The 26,180-nt window shown below is 37.9% G+C and overlaps 1 protein-coding gene across 2 annotated transcripts in view; it reads right to left on the bottom strand.

The window, feature by feature from the left end:
* LOC122808740 (brain-specific angiogenesis inhibitor 1-associated protein 2-like) overlaps positions 1-26,180 on the bottom strand; it is a 1,062,100-nt gene that overhangs the window by 728,488 nt on the left and 307,432 nt on the right. For both annotated transcript variants that reach the window (XM_044079751.1, XM_044079760.1), the window contains exon 4: positions 8,602-8,688. In XM_044079751.1, coding sequence (XP_043935686.1) covers positions 8,602-8,688 — 87 coding nt within the window. The remainder of the gene's footprint in view (positions 1-8,601; positions 8,689-26,180) is intronic.

Genomic DNA, 26,180 nt, shown 5'->3' with positions numbered 1-26,180 from the left:
AAGCACACTAGTGTTGAGCATAACCAGCTAGTGGACTTTTAGTCAGCGCCTGATGCATGTGTGGAGGGTATGACACCAGCTGTTTCTTTTTTTTTTACTCAAATAATTTTTATTTTGTTTATGAAGAAAAACAGTAAATTTAGATTACAATTCAATAATAATGAATAGAACAATAACATTAGTTACAATATTTCCAAGTGGCCCAATGAGAAAAAGAAAAAAAGGACATTCAATAAATGAAAAAAGAAAAAAAAAATTTTCACAAATCAACAAAATTCTATGCCTCTTTGATCTCATATGATAGAGACTGTATCCATTTGTGTTGTTTCAATAAGTGAAATTCTTTTGTTCCAAGGGTTATTTGTCCAACTTCTGGGAAAAAAATCTTTCTTCGTTGACTTTTATCTCCTTTTTCGCAGTCTCTTTTAGTAAGAACAAAAAGTCTTCAAAGCATGGAAAGGTAGTTGATTTCCATTTCCTTGTGATACACTTTCTGGCTACAGCCAAAATCGTCCATAAAAGATATTGATCTTTTTTATTCATTACTACTGTTTCATCAACATTCAGAAAAAGTAGAGATTTTGTCAAGACAAATGAATCAGTAAAAATGGCTTGGAGAAATTTACCAATTTCATCCCAATATAGCAGTCATAAAAAATATGTAACCAGTCTGCGTCACATCTTAAAGAACAACTCCAACAAATAACATTTTGTGTAGAATTGAATTTAGCTATTTTGCTAGGATTGTAAAAGGCTCTGTGCAAAAATTTCCAAGTAAAAATTCTCCAAGTTTGAACATTAGAAGTTAGTTTGATGGAATATAAGTTATTTTTACAATCATTTGAAAGATTTGTTGATAAAACTTTAGTTATAAAATTCCAAATGTTTTGATCAGTTTTAATTTTATAGACTATTAGAATGTTATATAATTTAGAAATTGAATTTGACCAGTTATAATTGTTATAGATCGATTCATATACATAGTTTCTGAATTTTGGTTTAGATTTAAAGGGTGAATCATTAATAATTCTGCATAGATCTTTAGAATAAAGTACAATTTTTTGGAGATTTATCCAATCTACATTTGTTATATCAAATTTGTTTATGACTTGATGGCTACTTAATACTTTGAGGTTGTTTATACAATGGATCCAGCATATAAAGTGTGCTATCATGAATTTTATTTATGAATTTTTTTGAGATATTAAATGGAATTAATAATTCATACCATAGTTTTATGTCAACATTGGAGTTTATGAAAGTTCTAAATAAATTATAGATATAATTGAAGTATTTTAGATTGGTGGGTTTTTAAATATTATTTTGAAAATTAACACATAATATATGCCAAAATATATTCTTGTGATTATTCAATGATAATTTTTTTGTTAATTTGTTTTCATTTAAGAAAATAACTATATGCAAAATTTTCCAGGCAGAAGAGAAGTTTGGGTTTATCCAATTCAAAACTATTTTAAAGATAGAGGCTTTGATGTATGTCTATATATCTGGAAAGTTAATTCCTCCTAATTTCCATGGCCTAATATGATGAAAAAAAGCAATTCTGCTCTTTTTTTGGATACCATAGAAAATTTAAAACAATTTTATGTATTTCTTTTAGAATTTTTTTATTTGGAATTATGGGTATAGCTTGAACTATATAATTTATTTTTGGAAGTAATGTCATTTTTATTAACTGTAACCTATCATCAAATTTTAAATTTAATTTATTCCAATTTTCTATATGTGTTCATGTTGAGCTTCAAATTTTATTATTATTTAGAGTCAGAGTACTATTTATTTTATCAGATATAATAATTCCTAAATAATCTAAAGAAGAGACTCTTTCTCCAAGTATATGACATTCTCTCAAGTGAAAGTCCTCCTTTCTGTTTAGTAAGATATGCTTTGATTTGGCTTTATTAAAACAAAGACCAGAATTAAGAAAAAAAATTCCACCTGTATTTCTAACTCCTGTATGGATTCTTCATTTGGAGATAAAGTGAGTAATATATCATCAGCAAACAACATAATCTTAGAATTAAATTGATTATAAATATTTAATCCCTTAATTTTTGGATCTCTATGTATTGTTATCGCAAATAGCTCTATTGATAAGACAAATAGGATGGGAGATATAGGGCAACCTTGTTTAGTTCCCTTAGTTATTTTGAAGGCTTCAGATGTGAATAGACCCAACTTTAGAGAGGCCAAATTATCTTTGTATATATTCTTTATCAAATTAATAAAATTTAAAGGAAACTCAGAAGTTCTAAGATTTTAAATAAATAATCCCAATTCACTGAATCAAAGGCTTTTTCAAAATATAATGCAATTATGAGAACTTCTAGATTATCCCTATTCAATATGACAATAAGAGTTAGAATTCTTTGTATATTGTCATAAGTATGCCTACCATAAATAAAACCTGTTTGGTCTTCATTTATGACTTGAGTCAAGGATTTTTAATTCTATTAACTAATATAGTCATAAATATTTTGTAATCATTATTGAGGAAGGAAATCAGTCTATATGAACTACAAAGGGAAGAATCCTTCTTTCTTCTTCTATCGGCTGCTCCCATTAGGGGTCGCCACAGCAGATCAACTGTTTCCATTTCTTCCTGTCTTCTGCATCTTGCTCTGTCACACCAGCCACCTGCATGTCCTCTCTCACCACATCCATAAACCTTATCTTACGCCTCCCTCTTTTCCTTTTACCTGGCAGCTTCATCCTTAGCATCTTTTTCCCAATATACTCTGCATCCCTCCTCAGTACATGTCCAAACCAATGTAATCTTGCCTCTCTGGCTTTGTCTCCAAACCTTCCAACCTGGGCCGACCCTCTAATATACTTATTCCTAATCCTGTCCATCCTCGTCACACCCAGTGCAAATCTTAACATCTTCAACTCTGCCACGTTAAGCTCCGACTCCTGCCTTTTTGTCAATGCCACTGTCTCCAACCCAAATAACATAGTTGGTCTCACTACCCTCTTGTAGACCTTCCCTTTCACTTTTACTGGTACTCGTCTGTCACAAATCTCTCCTGATACTCTTCTCCCCCCACTCCATCCTCCCAGTACTCTCTTCTTCCCCTCTCTTCCACACTCACCATTACTCTGAACTGTTGATCCCAAGTACTTAAACTCATCCACCTTCACCACCTCTAATCCCTGAATCCTCACCATTCCTCTATCCTCCCTCTCATTCACACACATACATTCTGTCTTAGTCCTGCTGGCCTTCATTTCTCTTCTCTATAGAGCATATCTCCACCTCTCCAGGGTCTCCTCCACATGTTCCTTACTCTCACTACAGATCACAATGTTATCTTCAAACATCATAGTCCACAGGGACTCCTGTCTGACCTCGTCTGTCAACCTGTCCATCACCATTGCAAATAAGAAAGGGCTCAGAGCTGATCCTTGATGTAATCCCACCTCCACCTTAAACGCATCCTTCACTCCCACCGCAGACCTCGCCGCTGTCACACTACCCTCGTACATATCCTGTACCACTCTTACATACTTCTCTGACACTCCTGACTTCCTCATACAATACCACAACTCCTCTCTAGGCACCCTGTCATATACTTTCTCTAAATCCACAAAGACACAATGCAACTACTTCTGACCTTCTCTGTACTTCTCCATCAACACTCTCAGAGCAAACATTGCATCTTTAGTGCCCTTTCCTGGCATGAAACCATACTGCTGATTACTAATCATCACCTCCCCTCTTAACCTAGCTTCCACTAATCTTTCCCAATAACTTCATGCTGTGACTGATCAGTTTAATTCCACTGTAGTTACTACAGCTCTCCACATCACCCTTATTCTTAAAAATCGGTACCAAAACACTTTTTCTCCATTTCTCAAGCATCCTCTCACTTTCCAAGATTTCAATAAACAATCTAGTTAAAAACTCCACTGCCATTTCATCTAAACACCTCCATGCTTCCACAGGTATGTCATCTGGACCAACAACCTTTCTGTTCTTCATCCTCTTCATAGCTATCCTTACTTCCTCCTTGCTAATCCACTGCACTTCAGGATTCACTATCTGCACATCATCCAACCTTCTCTCCCTCTCATTCTCTTCATTCATCAGCCCCTCAAAGTACTCTTTCCATCTGCTCAACACACTCTCCTCGCTTATGAGTACATTTCCCTCATTACCCTGTATCACCCTTACCTGCTGCACATATTTACTAGCTCGGTCCCTCTGTCTAACTAATCCGTGCAGGTCCTTTTCTCCTTCCTTAGTGTCCAACCTTTTATACAACTCTTCATACGCCTTATCCTTAGCCTTCGCCACCTCTCTCTTTGAGGGAAGAATCCTTGTTCTCATTTTTATTGGAGTAATTAATGAATACCTCCAGGATGGTGGAATTATGTTTTGAACTTGTACTTTATTTAGAGTCCTATGAAGCAAAGAAATTGCTGAATTTGGAAATATCTTATATAACTCCATTATTATATCATCTATTCCTGGTGATTTGTTATTTTTACTCTCTCTAATTTTGTCATTTATTTCTTTGAAAGAGATTTGCTTTTCAATATCGATTTTTAATTTTTCAGATATTTTATTTATTATGATAGTGTTTGTTTTTAATCCTATGAAATTAGATTTATTTTTATTATTTCCATAATGGTTAGCATAATGAACTTTAAAAGCTTCTAAAATATCAGTTATATCTGACACTTTTTTATTACCTTTCCCTTCATGGACAATATCTGTAATATTATTTTCCATATTTTGCCTTTTTATTCTCATTGCTAAGTTGTGTAAGTGTTTTGGAGATACTGAGTGTGAACTAAATTTTAATTTTTCCAGTGCCAAATTCATCTTATGAATTAGGATTTCATTGTATTTTGTTATTTAATTCCTCAATTTCTTTTTTTTTTTTTTTTTGCCTGAGGGCTTCTTACATCAGAGATGTTTGTATTAACTTCTATTATTTGTTTTTGGGTGTTGTACAATTCTGATTCCCATTCTTTTGTTTTCTTTTTGAACCAGGATATAATTTTACCATATAAAAAGGCCTTTAAAGTATCCCATAATATTATATTATTTGTATCATCAGTGCGGTTTGTTTCTAAAAAATATTGAATTTCTGACTCTAACCATGGCTTAAATTGTTTTAATTTAGTAATGTAAGTTGGTATTCTTGAAGTGAAATTTAGTCATTTAAAATATATTTGAAATTTAAGGATTAGAGAGATGATCGGAGAGAGGACATGGAATAATAGAAAATTTTATTATTTTCCTTTTTAAATCTGGAGATATAAATAGTTTATCTATTCTTGTTTGAGTGTTGAATCTGTAATCACGATGTGAGTACAATAATGAGTTAGATTCTTTAAAATTAAATGTATCAATTAATTTTAAGTTGTCTGCCCATTTCTTGAGATATTTTCCTGTGCAAGTGAGATGAAGGTTTCTTTTATTAGTTGTCTTTGAGTTATCTAGAATACAGTTAAAGTCTCCTCCTATTATTAATATACCCTTATTTACTTTATTAGTTCTATTTGCTTTTTAACTGTGAATATTCCTATTCCAGGAATCCAATATATGTTTACCAGAGTCCAAATTCTATTCTGAAATCTTATTATTACAATTGATAATAGCCCCTCTTTATCTTCATAGTTGTAAATAATCTGAAGATTAGCCATACTTTTTCTCCAACGAATTAAGACTCCTCTAGTTTTTTTTATATGAAGAATGAGATAGAATTAAGTAGTTATTAGGTATCCAAGTAAAATTATCATCAGTTTTAAAATGAGACTCTTGTAGGAATACAGCTTGTGCTTTTTGTAATTTTAGATATGGAAGTAAATTTGATCTTTTCATCGGACTATTTATACCATTAATATTTAAAGAAAGCAATGCTATGTCTGTCATTTTTATAGATAATTATATTATAAGTTTGGAAAGAGACATTGTTAAAGTTCTTTCATGGTTGAAGATTTGTGAAAATATACTTTTATTAAAGAGTATAAAATAAAATAAACGGATGCCAATGAATGACTGGAAACACGAAATAAGCCATAAACCACAGTTCTTTACGCATTTCGTTATCATTAGTTGTGTGTGTTTTTAAAGTTATATTAGTTGTGTGTGTTTTTAATGTTTTATTAAAGAGTATTACAAATTGAATGAACTTCTTTCTTTGATAATTTAACAAATATTTCAATTTGGGCCAAATAAAAAAGTAGAGAATGAATAATGAAGTAACAACACATTTTATTTGAATAAATAATAATTTTACTAAACTATTCCACAAACATGGAGTGATTAACACTCCTAATCTGAGTGAACTAGTGAGTTCAATCAGATTATCTCTCAAGTTTGCCAACAGCATGGAAAAAGATATGCAAGGTTGTGTTCCATTTATTGAAATCCTGAAGCTATCTAAAAATATTTAAATTTAGTGAAAGAGCATTTCAAACATTGAAACTATATTCCTTGAAAAATCAGCTCATCAAAGTAATTAATCTTTTACTTAGAGTTAAAGTGATAATTGGATTAGTATTACTCCTTTAATAATGATAGTATGTGGGTGAAACATTCAGAGCCAATATAAGATTCTAATAATTTCTATTTCATACCAGCTGTTTCTTGAGCACTAAGCCAAGCTTGCCATTTGTTTAACATTTTTGGTGAACTTAGCCATTGACCATGATTTAACATCTATCCCAAAAACTCTTCACATCAAGAAAGAAAAGTAAGGTGTAGAAAACAGTTGCATAACCCATGCTTCTGTATACCATAGAAACCTGAGCACTGAAGGCAAATCTGTGCAGGTTGCTACAGGTGATGGAGATGAAGTGCCTAAGGTGGGTAATAGGATGCACACTGTGGGACAGATGCAGAAATGAGGGCATCAGACCAGAAGCCAAAGTAGTCCCAGTTGTAGAGAACGTCAAAGAGACAGACTGCTACAAGTGCAGGAAAGCAGAACATGAACTGGGAAGAAGATTTAGCACAGACAGGAATGAGGCAAGAGAAGATGAGGATGTCTAGCCAAGAGATTTATTGCATGAGAGAAGACCTGTGAAAATCAGGCAAGGCTGACAAAGACGATGGCTCAAAATTCAAGACAGTTGGTGGCAGTTGATGCAATAATCTAACCTCATGTAAAAATTTGGAAAAGAGGGTTGATGATACTAATGATAAATCTACATGTTAACTAAAAAGTCACAAGGAAAGCCATACCTGTGGTTAGAATACCCATGGCCTTTATCTGACCTTGCATCCCTTGAACTAACTAACCTTATTTACATGTATGTCATACACCTTGCAACTAGATAATATAAATGACTTTTATGGAAAATAAATCAGATCTGTCTGGCCTGACTGACACCACAAATAAACTCAGTGATTCAGTGCACTACAAGGACTTCACTGGCTTCCAAGAACCTGGTCTGCAATATTCCAACTTTTAGTGAGAGCAGAGGCTTCACTCTGACACTTACCAGATCATGGATTCTAGAGAAGGACTGGAGTGCCTGTTTTTGATTGTTCAGTTTTTTTTGGGGGGGGGGGTGAGGAAGGTGGCTGCATTTTGATTGGCTGTCTTCTGTTGGAATGGAGCCTTACTGGCTTGAAATACCAGAAGGCTTGCTCAGTTTGACACACTGCTATTATTGAACCAGTTTATATCTTCTTAAATTACCAACAAACACATGCACACACACACACACACACACACACACACACACACACACACACACACACACACACACACACACACACACACACACACAGCTATGAGACAACTTAGAGTTACTGATGCATGTACACATATCTTTGAGATGTGGGAGGAGACAGGAGTACTCAAAGAAATACCCAAGCCAACAAAGGGAGGACATACAGCCTCCACACAGAAAGGAACTCTAGCTTACCATATCCTCTTGTGAGGAGAAAAAGCTACTCACTGTATCAGTATGCTGCCTGTTTCTGTGTTAACTGCTTATGAATGCAAAGCTTTACTGTTTATTGTTCATCTGGGGCATATTCCTGCTCATTATGTTCAGAGAACACTCATGTTCAGACTGCAATGTCTATATTAAATAATTATTAAAGTATAAATGAGTGTTAAAACTTTTATATTTTGAAAATAAGTGATAACAAAGACTAGCCATATATGCTTTAACAGTTAAGTCTGGGTGATGTGGGTAACATGGTGATTTAGCTTTACATTTTCTGCATCACACCTCCAGTAAGTATATGAAGCATGCATGTTTGACATGTCCATGTGGGTTTTCTATGAGCACTGCAACTTTCCTCCACTACCACTAAAAACAGGGTTATCATTAAATATAGTAAAAAGGATTCCTGCTGGATTATCCACTGAAACAGTTTACAAATGCTTAAATTACATTGAACTAAGCCTAAATGCATCCCATTTCATACTAACCAACTACAGACTGAAAACTGCTTAATGAAGAAGCTTTGTACAACAACCAATATTTCTTCTAGTTAATATCCTCATGGACTTACCGTATTTTCTTTCATGTACCCTATACTACATAGCTATGACACAGACAGAGTATAATAAAATGCATATTTAACAGGAGTTAAATGTTGCTACTTACCAAGTTCCTTGGAACCCTGACTGTCACTGGCTAATTCTCCTAACTTCACCAGGGCATCAAAATAGCCTTTTGCAGCCACTGTTACCCCTGAAGGAGAAAAAAAAAAAGATCTTAAAAAACTGAAATGTTTTCTTTAATTTGCAGAATCAACTCAACAAATATGCTGTCTGATATTGTGAACATAAAAAAAAAGTCTAGTTTGCTGTAGGTCAAATGTATGCTCGAACTTGACATTGGTTACTAGTTTTAATCAATGTAATGCAGTAGGTCTAATGCATGCCCGAACTTGGCTTACAAAACATAAACATACAAAATGGAAAAAAAAAAAAAATATATATATATATATATATATATATATATATATATATATACATATATATATATATATATATATATATATATATATATATATATATATATAGGTTTACCATCATAATATTGAATTACAACATGTCTGTCATTTGGTCGAAAAATTAGATCCCAACCCAAAACATTGAATTGTCAAAATGTCTACAATCTTTACATTGAAAAATCAATGAGATCAACTCTACTATTTTGCAGGGGGGCTACACCCCCCCTGCACACCCCATGTGGGGGGGCTCTGCTCCATCATCCCCCTACTTAAATATATCAACTCCGAGATTGCACTACAGTACAGAAATGGACAAGTTTGATAATTTTGACATTGTGAGTTTAGACTAATGTAATTTCAATATTTTGATCATTCAATATAGTGTGTTCAACCAATTCAGTTTCAACTATTTGCCATTCAACATTCTGATGGTAAACTATATATATATATATATATATATATATATATATATATTAGATTAGATATAGATATATAAATATATAGATTTTATATATATATATATATATATATATATATATATATATATATATATATTATATATATATATATATATATATATATATATATAAAATCTATATGTATATATTAGATATAGATATAAATATAGATATATATATTATACATCTAAATACCTATCTCTCTCTATATATATAGAGCATAGCTCCTACACATTTTTTCCCCTCTAGGCAGCTCCCTCTTCTAGTCTTGTTTCACTCTTTTACCCTTCTTTGTCTCCTTCTATCATTCCCAAGTACAGCTCTGTTGTACTAGACTGCCTATATACTTCATAGTCTGCCTGCTACATTCCTCAGCATCCTGCCCTCTGCTACCCCCTTCTATCACCACCTCAGATTATCTCAACCTACACTCACCCTCACCTACCAGTAAGGCAAATTGCAGTAGCCAGCTGCTCACTGACTGTTCTCTCAGACTCTCTCCTCCTTACCTGTCTGAATCCTGCAACTGTTCCTCCTCCACTCTGCCTCTTGCTCTTGATACCCTTTTCACTCCTCTATCGCTTTGGTTTCTCTCTCCCTCCTCTTTCTTATTACACTCTAATAAGATACTCCCACTAGAATCTTGATCACCTATCCTAGGTTCCTCTGGCTCTCCTCTATTCCACCTGCCTGCACCAAGTCTCCCCTTCCCTCATCACTTCCTCTACAAGACTATTAATTCCCAAGGCCCTGTGTGGTGCCATCTATACTACTGGAATTACCCCCTGGCTGCTGTGCGTTTTTCCTGGCTGTAGCATCCTTCAAACAATGTAAGTTCGCTTTTTGCTGTTTTTGTGTAGAATGCAAACTGTTTTAATGCCGAGTCATTGCTTGAGTTCCAGTCGAGCCTGTAAAAACACATTTTAGTGACTAGGTCGTTTTTATATATTGTGGGCTGTTCTTTTCATCCGTTTTCATTTTTTTATGCTTTCCGACATGTATTTTTTGATTGTTAGCTGACATTGCCTTGTAGAAACACTCATAATGTTATACCAGCCTGACAAATTGTGATAAGTGACCAGCTTACTTTTGTATGCAACAGCAAATTACAACTGCACTTCCCACGTGGAGTTGATGCATGCTACCACACTCCTGTAACACAGAGCTATGGTAACCCTTGGTATTTCACTTTGACTTTAGAGGGTTACTCGCAGTACATTTTGTCTATCAGTAGGTCGCTTGGCTACACAGGCGGAACTAGCCTGGAATAACATATTTTATCTTTCAAAGCCAATCTTGGTTAATTTTCCTGTTTTAAGCTCATTTTTAATGTGAGCATTTGTTTTTTGCTATTCTTTTCCCGCCCAGCTGAACAGACTTGCTTTCAACTCCCACGCCATTTTTTCCTCTATAGCCTGAGTGAGTCTGTGTCTCCATTTGCCAGTGACACATTAAATTAGGCTTGGGGAAACTGTTGGTTTAACCACTACACAGTGCAAAAGCGCTTCTAACAATCTATTCAACCAGCGCTTCTTAAACATCCTTAATAATCTCTTGTTTAGCTTAAATATGCACTGAAAAGCGCATACTTGTGGCTTCTATAAAGCCCGTGCTGTACAATCCAATACTTAAGTGGTGTACGAGCAGGAGAACTCGGAACCCCCTCACTTACGCTCACTATCAATAGGATGGCGTTCCACAATTTAAGGTAGATCTTACAGGGTCTGCATACTTGCTACTAACTTAAGTGCTGGGCGAGGACTGAATAGTACCTAGCCTGTGTTCTCAATCCTTTACTACCTATTGCAGCATCCTCTGAATTAGCTAGGTTATTATAGCTTAGTTTTCCTTGTGTAGATATTTTACTTTAGGAGCCATATTGGGTATAGTGTGTTTTTCCATGTATTTATACGTCTGCATAAATGCATTGCTGAATCATATGCTATGTGGAAACAGCCTATTACAGTCCTTTATGTGTTTTAGCCTATTGCATGGACTATTGTGCTTCTGCCTGTTCTTATACTGTACATGTTAACAATAATATGTGAACTAGCCTATTTCCTATATTGTAATTATTGTTAAGGATTATTCTACTGCCTGAATTGCTTGCATAGCTACCTTAACTTAGAAGGCTGTTTTCTCTGAAATGAATGTTGTGCTGCATATTTGTACTGATTGAAAAGCCTGTATCTTGTACCTAAATTAACCAGGTTTTTCTCCACTCTATTTTTTCTAATAGGATAATAAGGACCCCTGGCAAACAATTCCAGCCTCTTCAATGTTATACTTGCTGTCCTACATCAGAACCCTGTTACCTTGGGAAGCAATAAAGTACATGTTTCCCCCACCAAGTAGTAAAGCTGATATTTTGCCACACTTATTTCCTATCTGTATTAAAAACCTGCTACCTAGCCAGGTTACCCAACAGCCATACCCCTTCTCTAGCCCTGCATAAATATGTTCTCTTGGCCTTGTATAGCCACCTGTAACTATAAATTGCCCCTTCCTCTCTCTCCATAATCGCTATCTCTGATCTCTATTCTCTCTCCCACCCCCAGCATAGCTCCTACACATTTTTCACCTCTAGGCAGCTCCCTCTTCTAGTCTTGTTTCACTCTTTTACCCTTCTTTGTCTCCTTATATCATTTCCAAGTACAGCTCTGTTTTACTAGACTGCCTACATACTTCACAGTCTACCTGATGCACTCCTCAGTATCTTGCCCTCTGCTACCCCCCCCTTCTATCACCACCTCAGATTATCTCAACCTACATTCACCCTTACCTACTAGTAAGGTGAATTGCAGTAGTCAGTGCTCACTGATTGTTTTCTCAGACTCTCTCCTCCTTACCTGTCTGAACCTGCTCTGTATGCCCTGTGGGCTCACTCCGCTCCCCTACCCTGCCCCCAATTCTCACCCACCCCCAGCACTCCTGCATTTACTCCTCTATCTCACCGCTCACCCAGCCCAATTACCCAATAGCTCCTCTTCCCACCTTACAACTGCTCTCCGCCCACCCAGTCTAATTTACCCTACATAAGCCTCTGCCTATTCACTCCACCTACCCACTTCCTCTCTCTCCTCTCATTCATCTCCTCTATCACATCTCCCTCACTATTCCATTCCCTACATCCCTCAAAACTATATTTCTCTCTTTCTCCAAATTCAGTCTTCATCTTTAAACATACTCTCTGCTTCAACTGAAATTCCTATCTTTCTCCCTTTGCATAATCATGCTTTCCTCAGTCCTCCAGCAACTCAAAGCCCCTTGCTTCCTCCTTCTCTTTCTGATTCCTTCGTGCTATATCAGCTCATACTCTTCCTTTGCTTGTCTAATCCCACCAACAAAAATAACATCCACTGAAAACTTCCCTCACCCTAACTCTTACTCTCACTTCCATTTTATCTCCTCTTATATCATTCTGCCCAATCAGTTTTACCTGTTCCACTATAAAATCTTTTCCACTATTGCCAACACATTTACACATAAAATAACCGCACATCCAACAAAACTCTCAATCTGTAAACCTAAAATTCTTAAGTCTTTTCCATTCAACAACATATTCTTAGCTAGAGATATCCACCCCAACCCTGGTCACATTCTCTCTGCTAACAATAATTACCCATCCCCAACTTCCCCCTCCCAAACACCCTGAAAATCTTCACCATGAACTCTCAGAGTCTCAACAACAAAGTCCACCTCTTTCAGGCTTGGCTAACCCATAACCAATAAGACATCCTAGCCATTTCTGAAACTTGGCTTAAACCCCATAGCTCTGATTCAGAGATCCTTCCCCCAGGATACCACATTCTTAAAAATGACTGACCAAATAAAAAAGGTGGTGGCTCTGACATAGCCTACTCCAAATCACTTACTTTAATTCCCCTCCAAACTCCAATTCCTCAATTCTAAAATACTGAACTTACAACTGGACTACTGAAACTAAACAGACACAAAAATATCTGTATTATTGCCCTATATATCTCTCCCGGGAACAATATCCCTATCCTCGAAGACATTCTCCAATGGGCATCTAATGTTAACTACGAAACATGCATCTTAGGTGATGTAAATATTGACTGGAACAAAATCAACTGTCTCTCTCCCTCCCAAGCCATCAACCTTTACAACTTCAGTCAAACAATTCACCACATAACCCGACCCAACAAAACTAACCCTCCAGGATCCTCTATTGACTGGATCCTAGTCTCTGATCCAAATAAAAGAACTAATTCTGGGACATTTCCTGATACTGTCAGTGACCACCTCCCAGCCTTCATTCATCACGCTACCAACTCTTCTCCTCACCAACACCAATACATTCTTACTCATAATCTTACTAACTTTAACCCCATAAACCTTCTCAAACCTATTCAAACAAATGGACTGGAAAAACCAAAAAACCCTCCCTCTTGACACTGCTATTGACTACTTCAACTCTATCTTCTTAGATAAGCTAAACTCTCTCGCCCCTATCAGAAATAAAAGGGTAAAAACAAATACTGCTCCTTGGTTATCTAAACATACTAAACAAAGTATGCATCAAAGGAACAAACTATGGAAGCTGTTCCAAAACAATAAACTGCCCAATACCTTGCTCCAATACAAACTACGTAGCCAAGTAAAACAACAAATCACTAAGGACAAAAAATCCTATTACATCAACCTCCAGTCAAATAATAACAATAACCTTAAGCAATTCTGGAATTCAATAAACTTTCTCCTTAATCCCGGCTCCAAGAATAATGCCTGTCCTGATCCTAGTAAATCTGACCTAGAACTAAGCTCAGAATTTAACCCTTTCTTCATACAAACAATATCTGACCTAACCAAGACCTTCCCCAGCAATAAACCATCTGTCCCTACATCTTCTCCCTCCAATTCCCAAAATAACCCTGCACTCAGGTTTGAGCTCAAATCTGTCTCAATTAACTTTATAAAAAGATTTCTGTCTAAACTTAAACCCTGCTCTAATGCTCCTGACAATATTCCCTCCGCTTTCATAAAATGTGCTGCAGATGGGATAGCACTCCAAATCAGCATAATTACAAACAGATCTATTAAGGAATCTTACGTCCCCAGATTTTGTCGCTCAGCATATATTCTTTCTCTTCACAAAGGAGGCAAGAACACCAACATCGCAAATGTTCACCCTATCGCTCTAATCTCACCAATCTCTAAAATCTTAGAAAAGTGCATCCACCACCAACTTATGCCTTTTCTAACCCAAAGCCATCTTCTTACACCACACCAACATGGTTTCCGCCCCGGCCATAGTAGTATTACTGCTCTACTCTCCTTCTTAGAAACTGTCAATCAAGCCCAAAATTCAGGTCACCTGGTCTATACTGTTTTGCTTGATCTCTCTAAAGTTTTAGATACTGTTTCCCATAAACACCTTCTCCTTCACCTCTCAAACCTGCATCTCTCAACTAACTCACTATCCTGGTTCTCTAGCTACTTATCAGATAGGTCTCAGGCAGTCAAATGGAAAAACTCCATCTCCTCCTTCCTACCTACCCCAACTCGTGTACCACAGGGATCCATCCTTGGACCCATGCTATTTAATATTTTCATTAATAACTTTCACAATGCTATCCCCGATGCCAAAAGTATTCAATACGCAGACTATCCAACTTTAGTCTGCTCTGCCTCAAACATCTCTGAACTACTCCTCAAAACCCAAGCTGCTTTCTCAACCACTGAAAACTGAATGCACCAACATCACCTCTCCCTTAACGCTAACAAATCCAAAATTCTCCTCTTCCCCCCTTGAAAGTCCTACTCCTATGATAAAGATACTTTCAAAGTCCTTAGTAACACCAACTCCCCTATAGAAGTGGTTCCCTCTGCCAAACTTCTCAGTATTACAAACAATGAATTCCTTAGGTTTGACATACATATTCAACAAAATATTATGAAAACCCACAAAACACAGGGTATGCTGTACAGGAACAATCGCTTTCTCTCTCACTCCACCAGGCACACTCTGGCCACTACTTACCTTCTGCCTTCATTATTATACGGAGCCCCTCTCCTAACCAACCTGTCCTGCTCTATCACCTCCAAACTAGAAAACTGCTACAACAAAATCTCTAAATTTGCCTCCAACAGTAAAAATTCCACCCATCATTGCCTTTACCCTTCAATCTCTAAACTGGCTAGAACTACCAAACTACCTAAACTATCTGCAGCTCACCACTGCAAACAGACTTATATTTCATTCAGCTAATTGTCCTGCTCTAGCTAACATCCTTCCATCCTACATCCCCAATACAACTCTCAGATCTGAACATCAAAACCTGATTGCTATCAACAAACCTAACAGTCTGGCTGGCCAACTTCTCCTCTCTTTCACTATTGGCAAGGCTTGGAACTCTCTCTCTCTTCCTCTCTAACAACAATAGCAAACTCTGAAAATTTCAAAATTCAGCTTTACAAACATCTGTCCACTAAATGGAAATGCACCTGCCTTCATCCCTCCTAAAAACGATCCACACTGCTATTCTAAGAGTGAATCCTAGCACTCAAAAAGTCCTAGAGCTATTTATCCTTGAACTACTTTGTGTACATATTGTAAATAGATTCGTAGTTTAAAACGAGTACATGCATAGTGTTTTCTTACTCTCTTCTCTATGTGCACATATAATACATTTTCCCAAATTACTCTATAAGAGTAGCTTCATCACTGCATAACCCTTAAGAAAAACCTTAATCAATCTGTCTTGACTATTTGTAATAATGAATGTTCCTGTGTAAACTGTTCTCATCAATGTATCATTTATATTTTTGATATTTCTGTAATTTGTATCTTTGGAGCTGTTCTTCCAAGGCTTCCACTAAAAATGGGTCCTCTGGTCCCAGAGGACCTCCCCGGTAATCAAACTGGAAATAAATAAATAAATAAATATATATATATATATATATATATATATATATATATATATATATATATATATATATATATATATATATATATACACACACACACACACACACACTTTATATATATATATATATATATATATATATATATATAGTTCCCCTTCATATGCTCAAAGATGTAAAACTTTGAAATGCAACTACTTGAGACTATAAAGTCGAAACACCGGAAAACCGAAAGCCCATAAGCGCGAAATCTAAAAGGAAGAAAGTGGATGGTAATGAGAACTGCTGTGAAATGCAACATGCAGAGTGAATGTAATGTTAGTAGTGCTTTTGAACAACTAAAAGCCATTTTTCTAACTGATGGTAAAGACTTGTCGAAATATTTTTGCGACTGGTATATATTAGGGAAGGTTAGAAAGTTCTGCACTAGGACATCTGGATTTTCAAGATTTCCACCGTTGTTTCCCATTCCTTTTTGGAACGTGGATGGACTGAATATGTTATTTTTACCTCGCATGCAAAACAGCGTGGAGGCGTGGCACCATACAATTAAGTCTTTGATAGGGCATAGACCAATAGACCTGTCAGTACTCATGAGAGTATTATCTAGAGAGGAAGACAGGGTAGATGAGCTCAGAATACGAATGAGCTGTGGTGCACCTCCTTCACCAAAAAAACAAAAGGTAATTAGTAGACATGGGAAGTTTGAGAATGTTTAGCAAAACAGATCTACGTACTCTGATTTGGATTTCCTGATGGCAATTGCAAGATTATTGAAGTTGTGAGATACGCTATTTATGTTTGAGATTCGTGCATATACGGCAGGGAGGATTAAAGTCGTCAAAGCGCTGTTCCTTTACAGTATGGTGGACTTTGGGAAATGATAATTTATGTTTCATCTGCAGCAGATTTTATCGGCACTTCTTTGATTTGAAGTTGATCTTATTGGTACTTTGTGTGGATCTGTTGAGTTACATTCTATGGATTTCGTGTGACATTTCAGTTTAATAAAATAAAGTGTGTTTTCAGTTTTTTTGAGCTTTTTATGTGGTTATGGCCATTTTCGTTGTTTTATCTGTCGGGCTTTTGCAATTTTGTGATTTTGTTGTTTCGAGATTGTTATTTTGTACTAGTGCATTTCGAGCTTCTTGTAATTCAATTATATGAAAGCGAACCATATATATATATATATATATATATATATATATATATATATATATATATATACTTAACATGCACAGAAAAAAAACACACAGCACAAAAAGTAGACACACACATAAAATTTACCACGAACAGTATTATCAAGCAGTAGAAAACGGCACAGTGAGAGATACAATCGAAACTCGCATTCTAAGTATGCAAGACAAAGCTGCCATTTTTTCTTTTACTTTGTTAACCATGCAAACCCACTGGCTTCATGTTCCATTTCATGGGTAACCCAGAAGAACTGTGTGGTTAAATGACTTGTTCAGAGTCACTGAGTTACACAGTAAGCAAATGGTGGGTGAGGGAATCGAACCCTGTATTACAGGAAACAGCTTCTTAACAACTCATAGCCTTAATCTACTGTGATAACTGCCAGGCAAAAAGGCTTCCATGCAGGGAAAATAATCTTCATTTTTGTTTGTATTTCCCTGCTTCAGCAACATTATTCTGCCTGTGTTCTGGCAATTGGAAGAGGTGACTGGACCTGTACAACTGACAGTCTTTTTATTTTCTGAACTTCTCCAGCACCTAAACGGATACTTGGAGTTCTTTCTTGCTATGACTCAGCCACTACCTTCCAGTTTGTTACAAAGTAACTACATGTGCCACCTTACATCACATTCCATACTATAATGCACATGTGCAACACACTGCAGTGTCAGTGGTGCAACAGGTAGCACACTCATCTTGGGTTTGGAAAGCTGTGAGTTCTTTTCCCATGTCAGGAAGATAGATTTCTGTCAATGAATCATAAGGGGGGTGCTGCTCTCCTGACTGTGTTGTAATGTCTAGTAGTGTAGTACATAGAGATGACTATGATTTCCTAAAATTCTTCTGCCTGTAGACTAGGGTGTTGTTGTCTTAATCTGTAGTTACACAATGTCTGAATCTGAGAAGCTCACTTAACCAGACACTGCTTTTGGTTAACCTGTAAAAAGAAACTCTTGATCCAAGTGGGCCTAAGCTGGTTACAAAAAAATGTCAAGAATATAAATGCTGCCTATTCATATAACTTCAAATTTCAGAAAACATGAACCATTAGGTCATACTTTATCCTTTGCTGACCTGTCTAGTCCCAGTAGGTTAGTGTCCTCTTTTCAGGGTAGACCCAAGATGATATTTGCACTACTAGGATATACTTCCCCTACTCGTTTCAACAGGGTGCTGTGGGATCTTTTACATCTACCTGAGCTACCACCAGTTCAAGGAGACGGGATATTGGTTTAACTTTTCATTTGAAGGATGGAATCAGTGAGGAAAGCTTACAGTGTGTGGTTGTATTTGGCAAGTGGGCTAATTTGTTTAACAGTCAATTTTCTGTCAAAGTTGTCACATTTACAAGTCACTGCATGTTGCACAGCAGAGGTTAGCACTGCCTTTTATGGATGGAGGTACAGAGTCCAAGTTTCTCTACAAAGAACCTCCTGGTTGCACAGAGAGCAACTGGTTTGTACTTAGGGTAGCAATGCTCTGTGAGATTACAATAACATTGTAATTCTTAGCCAAACAGCACTCAGCCAAACTCCTAAATTACTATGTGGCTAGGTTTTGTGCACAAAGGAGCTATGCTCCAACAGTATTGTCCTAAAGATTATAGTTTCACTTAAATAGGACCTAAGATAACCTTTTCTAGACCACCTAGTACAACCCGTCTTGTAATCCATCTAACACCATGGATAAGCACTTTCCTCTAGTTTTTGTAGCCAGCTTGGTGGAAATGGGCATCCTGAGACAATGTAGCAATTATCTCATGTGAACAGACAACCAACTAATTCTTAAACAATCAGATACAGTGTGCAAGAGACGTAATTATACATTGTGACTGGAGACAGGGCTCTCACATACGGCCACTACAATTACCAAGCAAATTCTCAGAAACACAGATCACCACATTCTACCCTCCACTCACACTAACGACCAAACACAGACTCCCTTATGCTGCGGCCTTAAAAGGTAATTTACCCAAACATCAATGATCTCTTAGATGCAGTTATAACAACCGGATCTCTCAGCAACCTCACAAACATTCTACCAAAGCAACAAACACAACCACAGACACAACTTCAACGCATGGTACCTCAATCTGTAAGCTCATAAAGCAAATCTCAGCACAAGCTAATGTTCTAGTTATAGGTGATTCCATTCTAAGAGAGACACATGTTCCATGCACCAAGCTGAGTAAGAGACTCATGGACAACTGCCTATTAGGGGTCAGGATCTGTCAGATCATGCACATGCTCAGGTCACTGAATCAGAGGTATCACTGTGAGTCTGTCATTGTACATATGAGTGTAAATGACCCCAAACATATCTCTCTGGACTATAATAAGACAGGCATGATGGACTACATATCCCCGGCTGGTATAAGCCTGACACTGAGCTGCACTCTATCTTCTACAATGATCATACCTCAGTATGAGCAGGAGATAAGTGACTTTAACAACTGGCTTAGCTTCAGGTGTCACACAAAGGAAGTACAGCTTTTGTTAGCTTGGGAGGATGTGGTTGACATATAACCAAGAATGGTCTGCAACTGTTGCCTTTAGACTATTGGGTATTGAATAAACTCTGTCTACAACATACTGCCTTTTTTTTAGAAAACTCCAACCCAATAAACCTTCCAACATAGAAATAACCTGAAGGTATTTCTGTTCAATATCAGGAGTAAAAAAAACTCCATTCCCTGCAAGTTCTGCTCACGCTAGAGAATGGAAATATCTATGTAGTTACAGAGACACGATATAAAGCCACACAGGGCACCCCACGAGTGCAAGACTATAATGCCTTCTACACATTCAAACCAGCTACTGCACATGAAGGGTCAAAAGGTGGAGGTGTCTCAATATTCATTAAATTCAGTCATACCTCAAGTAATATGACTCACTGAGCTACTCTGTCTCCAACTCACCATAAGCAAAGTACTTATGAACCTATATCATTGCAAGCCATAGGTTCCCTTTATGACTGAAAACACCCAGGACACATAGCTAAATGTACTGAAATCATTCTGCATTGAAACTAACACTATAGTAGTGGGTGACATCAAATACCCCACTACAAACTGGGAAACATGCACAACTTCTAACACACAAGCCAAAAGATTACTAGACTTTGTCAACAAAAACGCTCTGGACCAACTAGTCGGTAAACCTGCTAGGAGTGCCAATATCCCTAACCTGATCCTCACAAACATGGGGGAACTTTGCACCCACATCGGTGCGTTGTCCACATCTGTCATATTGGACTATTAAGCTGCCTCTTTTAAAATTAAACTAAAACCAGTCATCCCATCTAACTCTTGTACATTTAGGAATTATTCCAAAGCAAACCTCCTACAACTGAGTGATACCCCTGCAAAATCTCAAGCCTCACCCAAAACACGAAGTTCACAGCATACCTGGAAATGTTCACAGAAACTCTACACCATCATGTAAACAACTGCAGTGAGGCAGTTAGATCCACCCAATATAAGCATAGGACTAATTCAAAGAGCAAGCCATCTTTGTGGAATTCCAATATCAGCAAGTTATACAACAAAAGGAAGAAAACTATGCATAAAAGTAGGGAGTGCAATCCTTAGTTAGAAAAGAAAATCCTCATCAAACTACATAAACAACTCAAAAATCATATTAAGTCCACTAAAGATAAATTTAAGGTAAAGATAGCCTTGCAGGCAAAGGACAACTACAATGCCTTCTTCAGCTATGTCCACAACCTCAAAGGCAATACACAAAAGTGTGCTGCACTGATTGTAAACTGAACCCATCAAGTGGAGCTGTAGGATGTAGCAAATCTACTGACTGATAAAGTTACCTCCAATTTCATACCACTGCCCCCCAACACTTCCTAAATTATATCCTCAACCATAAAGCCACTGTCTATCATTAATGAACAAGTCCTCACTGCACTCTCCAAAACAAAAATTATTGCAACTATGGGCACTGATAATATCCCAGATTGTCTCCTGAATAGCATGAAACATGACCTATTGGGTCCCCTGTGATCATTGCTCAACCTTTGCCTCAAAACTGGCTTATTACCGTGTGAAAGAAGGACTACTACAGTTAATCTCTGTGCACAAGGGTTAGCCATCTACTGACCTAGGACTCATAACTCTAACTAGTCCATATGTAAAACAATAGAAAGAATTATCATGGCTATTATAAAGGCATAGGGAATCTTCTGACATTGGATTTGACACAGTTTGGCTTTGTCCAGGGCAGATCATGCCTACTCAACTTGGTGGACTTTTTCAAGAAAGAACCAAAGTCATGTGTAACGCCACTGCACTGGCCCAGTAACCAAGTAGCCGTAGCCTCAATCCTCACCACTGGCAACAGTGGGTAACATACACACTGGGAGGATGACAAGCATACACACAGTAAAGTGAAATTTCCCTTAGAGATCACAGTCAGTCTGGGGCTGGTTTCTCCCTCCCCAATAAGACTCCCCACTGGCACAGCTATAGGGTTGAGATCTCAGCTGAGTGGCCAAACCAAGATCTCCAGTACCCTCTCTGTCCAACCAGTGCTTCATGTCACTGCCCAAGTAGCTGACCCACACACACTTTCAGATTTGATTTATATAGAAACACACACACACTCTTTCTCCTGGGACAGGCTGGCACAGGTTTACTAACTATGCCCCCTTCTACCCGGACTATAAGGTAGTTCTGACTGCCACCAGCCACTCTTATCAGCTACTTTAAAGGGTGTCCAGTCCTACTCTGTAATGTTACTATTAATTCAAATGGTAGTCTGACCAAGATCAAGGCTATCCAGGAGTGGCCTGTACAGTGTCATCAAACAGATATGCAAGTATGCTAAGAACTTAAATATCTCTACACAGATCAGCCACAACTGAAAGGTTTAAACATATTTAATAATAAAAGAACAAGACAATACTCAGTAAACAAACACAGTTACTTCAGAGTTCAACATCACAGGAAATATTTAAAACACTGCAGGAAACTCTCACTTAACAGAACACATCTAAGCTATACTTTACTATATTCCTATCTACATCTGAATGCGTTACTATACCCTATCTACTTCCTTACGTACAGCACGGCGAGTGGATGTTACCCAGCTGCTGCTGTCAAGCCAAGGACTGTCTCTCTCTCTCTCTCTCTCTCTCTCTCTCTCTTTAGCTCAGTACATAACATACATTTCTAACACAGTTGTAGCACAAGCATCTTACATGAAGCATGTTGACATTCACAAATGACACAACCACTTACAAAATTCCAGACAGCTGGGCTGGCAGTATCTCCTTCTGTCACACTTGTATATAAACCATATTAATATTCACAAATGACCTCATAAAATCCTCCAAAGCTAGTTACGAAAATAAAATTTCCAAAGATTCCAAAGACAACCACAAGGCATTCTATAACTATGTCAAGAATCTAAATGGCAATGCTCAGCTCTGCTCTGAGCTACAACAGAATGGCATTAAATATACTGATCCCAAGGATATTGCCAATATCCTGGCAGATCGATTCAGTGCCAGCTTCACCCCCTAAATGGCCCATCTCAATACCGGAAGATTGCCATATTCCAGTAATAACATCCACACAGGTAAAAAACGCACTCTCCAAAGCTAAGACTACAGCATCCATGGGACCAGATGACATCCTGGGCTGTGTACTACATGAACACAAAATGAAGTGGCTCCTCACCTAAGTGTCATGTTTAATCATACCCTCACCTCAGGCTTCATGCCCACTGAGTGGCACACAGCTACAGTTATCCCACTCCAAAAGGGGGGATCCACCTTGGATCCCAAGAACTACCGCCCCATCAGTCTGATGAGCCTGATCTGCAAGGCCATGGAACGTAGTATCATGGAACTTATAAACAAAGACACTGGCAACCTTCAAACCCTGGACCCCACCCAGTTTGTGATCATGAAGGGCCGATCTTGTCTCCTGAACCTGACTGACTTCTTCGAATCAGTCTCCGGAGCTGTGGACGAGGGTAAGGTGGTCCACACAGCCTATCTGGACCTCACTAAGGCCTTTGACACCATCCCCCACTCTGGAATCATAGATAAACTTACTAAGCTGGGCATTAATCCCTATGTCAATCGATGGTTTGCCAACTGGCTTACTGACAGAACCCACACTGTAAAAGTAGCTGACGCCAAATCCAGCTCCAGACAAATGACAAGTGGAGCACCTCAAGGTTCAGTCCTGCAACCACTCTTGGTTGGCATCTACTTCTCTGAAGTACAGGCCAACACTAAGGGACTCTGGCTAACAAAGTTTGCAGATGACTGCAAACTAGGAGCCATTATTGAATCCCCAAATGATGTGGATACTCTACAAAAGGGCCTTACAGAAACAGATGCTTGGTGCCAGAGTCATGGGCTCAAGCTCAATGCCAAGAAATGTATAGTTATCCCCTTTGGGAAAAAACATGTAACCATGAATTACCATATAGGTGGCAGTACACTAAACACCGAAAGCGTGATAAGAGACTTAGGGACACAGGTGGACAGTGGTCTCACCTTCGATAACCACATCGCCACAACAGTCAGGAAATCCTTCTATGTGTTGCACCTCATCACTAAGGGCTTTTCATCCAGAAAAAAGGAGGTCATTGTCCCACTATACTTATCCCTCATTAGACCCATTATAGAATACAATGCCCCATTTGGTATGTACCTCTGAAGACATCTGCAACTGGAAAGGCTGCAGAAATACCTCACTAAAAGAATCACAGGCCTAAAGCAGATGCCCTATGCTGACCGCCTTACAAAACTCCAGCTATACTCTGTCACATATCGTCTACTCAGAGGTGACCTCTGCTTAACATACAAGGCCATGTCAAACCCAGAGCTGTTGGACATGCTACACTTAAAGAAATCCCAATCCCTCAGAGCCACACACTCCAGAGATCTAAACCTTGTCATCACAATAAACAAAACATGCTGGAGGGAAAGGTTCCTGACCCAGAGACTCCCCAGACTCTGGAATAGACTACCCATACATGTCAAGCAGAGCACCTCTCTGGCCCTCTTCAAAAGGAACCTCAACGATTGGATGTGAGAAAAGAAATTCACCCCAGAGATCACGTCAGTCACCCTGCTAGACAGGGGTCCAGGGAAGTAAATGGTGTGGGAAGAAATAGCCAGGGAATTGTTATGGCTAGGCTTGTATAGGCCACAGGGCCGATAGCCTAGTACCCAACCTATGAACATATAATTTTTTTTTACAAAATTCCAGATAGCTGAGCTGGCAGTTATCTCCTTCTGTTACATTCCTATATAAATTGTATTAATATTCACAAATGACATACAATTACTTACAAAATTTCAGATAGCTGGGCTGGCAGTATTTCCCTTTGTCACTCCATAGATGAGAGAAAATCATAAACACAGCCTACCTCAACTGTCCACAGCACTCAACACTATTCCCCATTCCAGCATTGTCGACAAACACAAAACTAGGAGTAAATCCCTATGTGACCCATTAGATAGTCAACTGGCTCACAGCTGGGACATAAAAAGGATAAGGGACTTTACCCCCACAAAAAGGGCAGTCACCTGTGGATTCTCTCAGGGCTCGGTGCTGGAGCTGCTCTTTTTTGGCATCTACTTTTTGGAATTCAAAGCTAATGTTCTAGGCTTCTAGGTGACCAAAACTGCAGATGACTGCAAGCTCAGTGCAACTACAGAATCTCCCAGTTGCACTAATATCTTCCAAGAGAGCTTGTCTCAAAATAGTAATTAGTGCCAGAGCCATGGTCTGAAAATGAATGCCAAAAAATGCATAACAGTGTCTTTTGGAATGCCAGGCTTCACTGGTAAATACCACATAGACAATACACTCCTAAGAATAAACCTAGCGGTTATGGACTTGGGAGCATATTATGGAAAGAATTATTATGGATATGATAAATACCATCACGGGAAACCTTCAAATATTGGATCCAACCAGTTTGGGCTCATCAAGAGCAGGTCAAGCCTTCTCAACATGGTGGATTTCTTCAAGAAGGTCAACAAAGCAATGGATGAAGGCAACATGGTGCATACTGCCTACCTCACACTGGCCAAAGCATTTGACACAATATCATACTTGGGCATTGTAGACAAGCTCAAGACATTAGATATAACCCCTACATCACCATCTGGCTCAAAGAAATGACACCAAAAAGTCATGTTAGGGGAGTCTACCTCCATAAAAAAGACTGTTGCTAATGAAGCCTCTAAGGTATCAGTGATGGAGCTGGTCCTTTGTAACATCTACTTTTCTGAAGTCAAGGCTAACATCAAAGACCTCTGACTGATCATGTTTGCAGATGACTATGCATGGTCACAGAATCCCCCAAAGTCATAAATACACTGAAAGAAGGTCTGACACAGACCAATAACTGGTACAAGAGTCATGGTCTAAACCTCAATACCAAAAATGTATAACAGTATATTTTGGAAAGACGGCCACCCCTGGAAATTAATATATTGATAATATGGTCCTATGGTAAACCCAATGACCAAGAATTTGGGAATCCACGCAGACAGTGATTTGGCCTTTGACCATCATGTGGTCTACTGTAATAAGGAAATCATTCTATGCTGAGCAACTTATGTGCAAAATAAACAGAATCACAAATACTAGATCTATGGACTTCAACCATGTCTGCAACACAAATAACTAATATGGAAGGACAGGT

Source organism: Protopterus annectens, chromosome 1.part1, assembly GCF_019279795.1.
Source record: "Protopterus annectens isolate FY-2018-M chromosome 1.part1, PAN1.0, whole genome shotgun sequence".
In the NCBI taxonomy this organism is placed as follows: domain Eukaryota; kingdom Metazoa; phylum Chordata; order Ceratodontiformes; family Protopteridae; genus Protopterus; species Protopterus annectens.
Note: the sequence above shows the minus strand (reverse complement) of the source record. Positions and strands in the feature narration are given on the sequence as shown.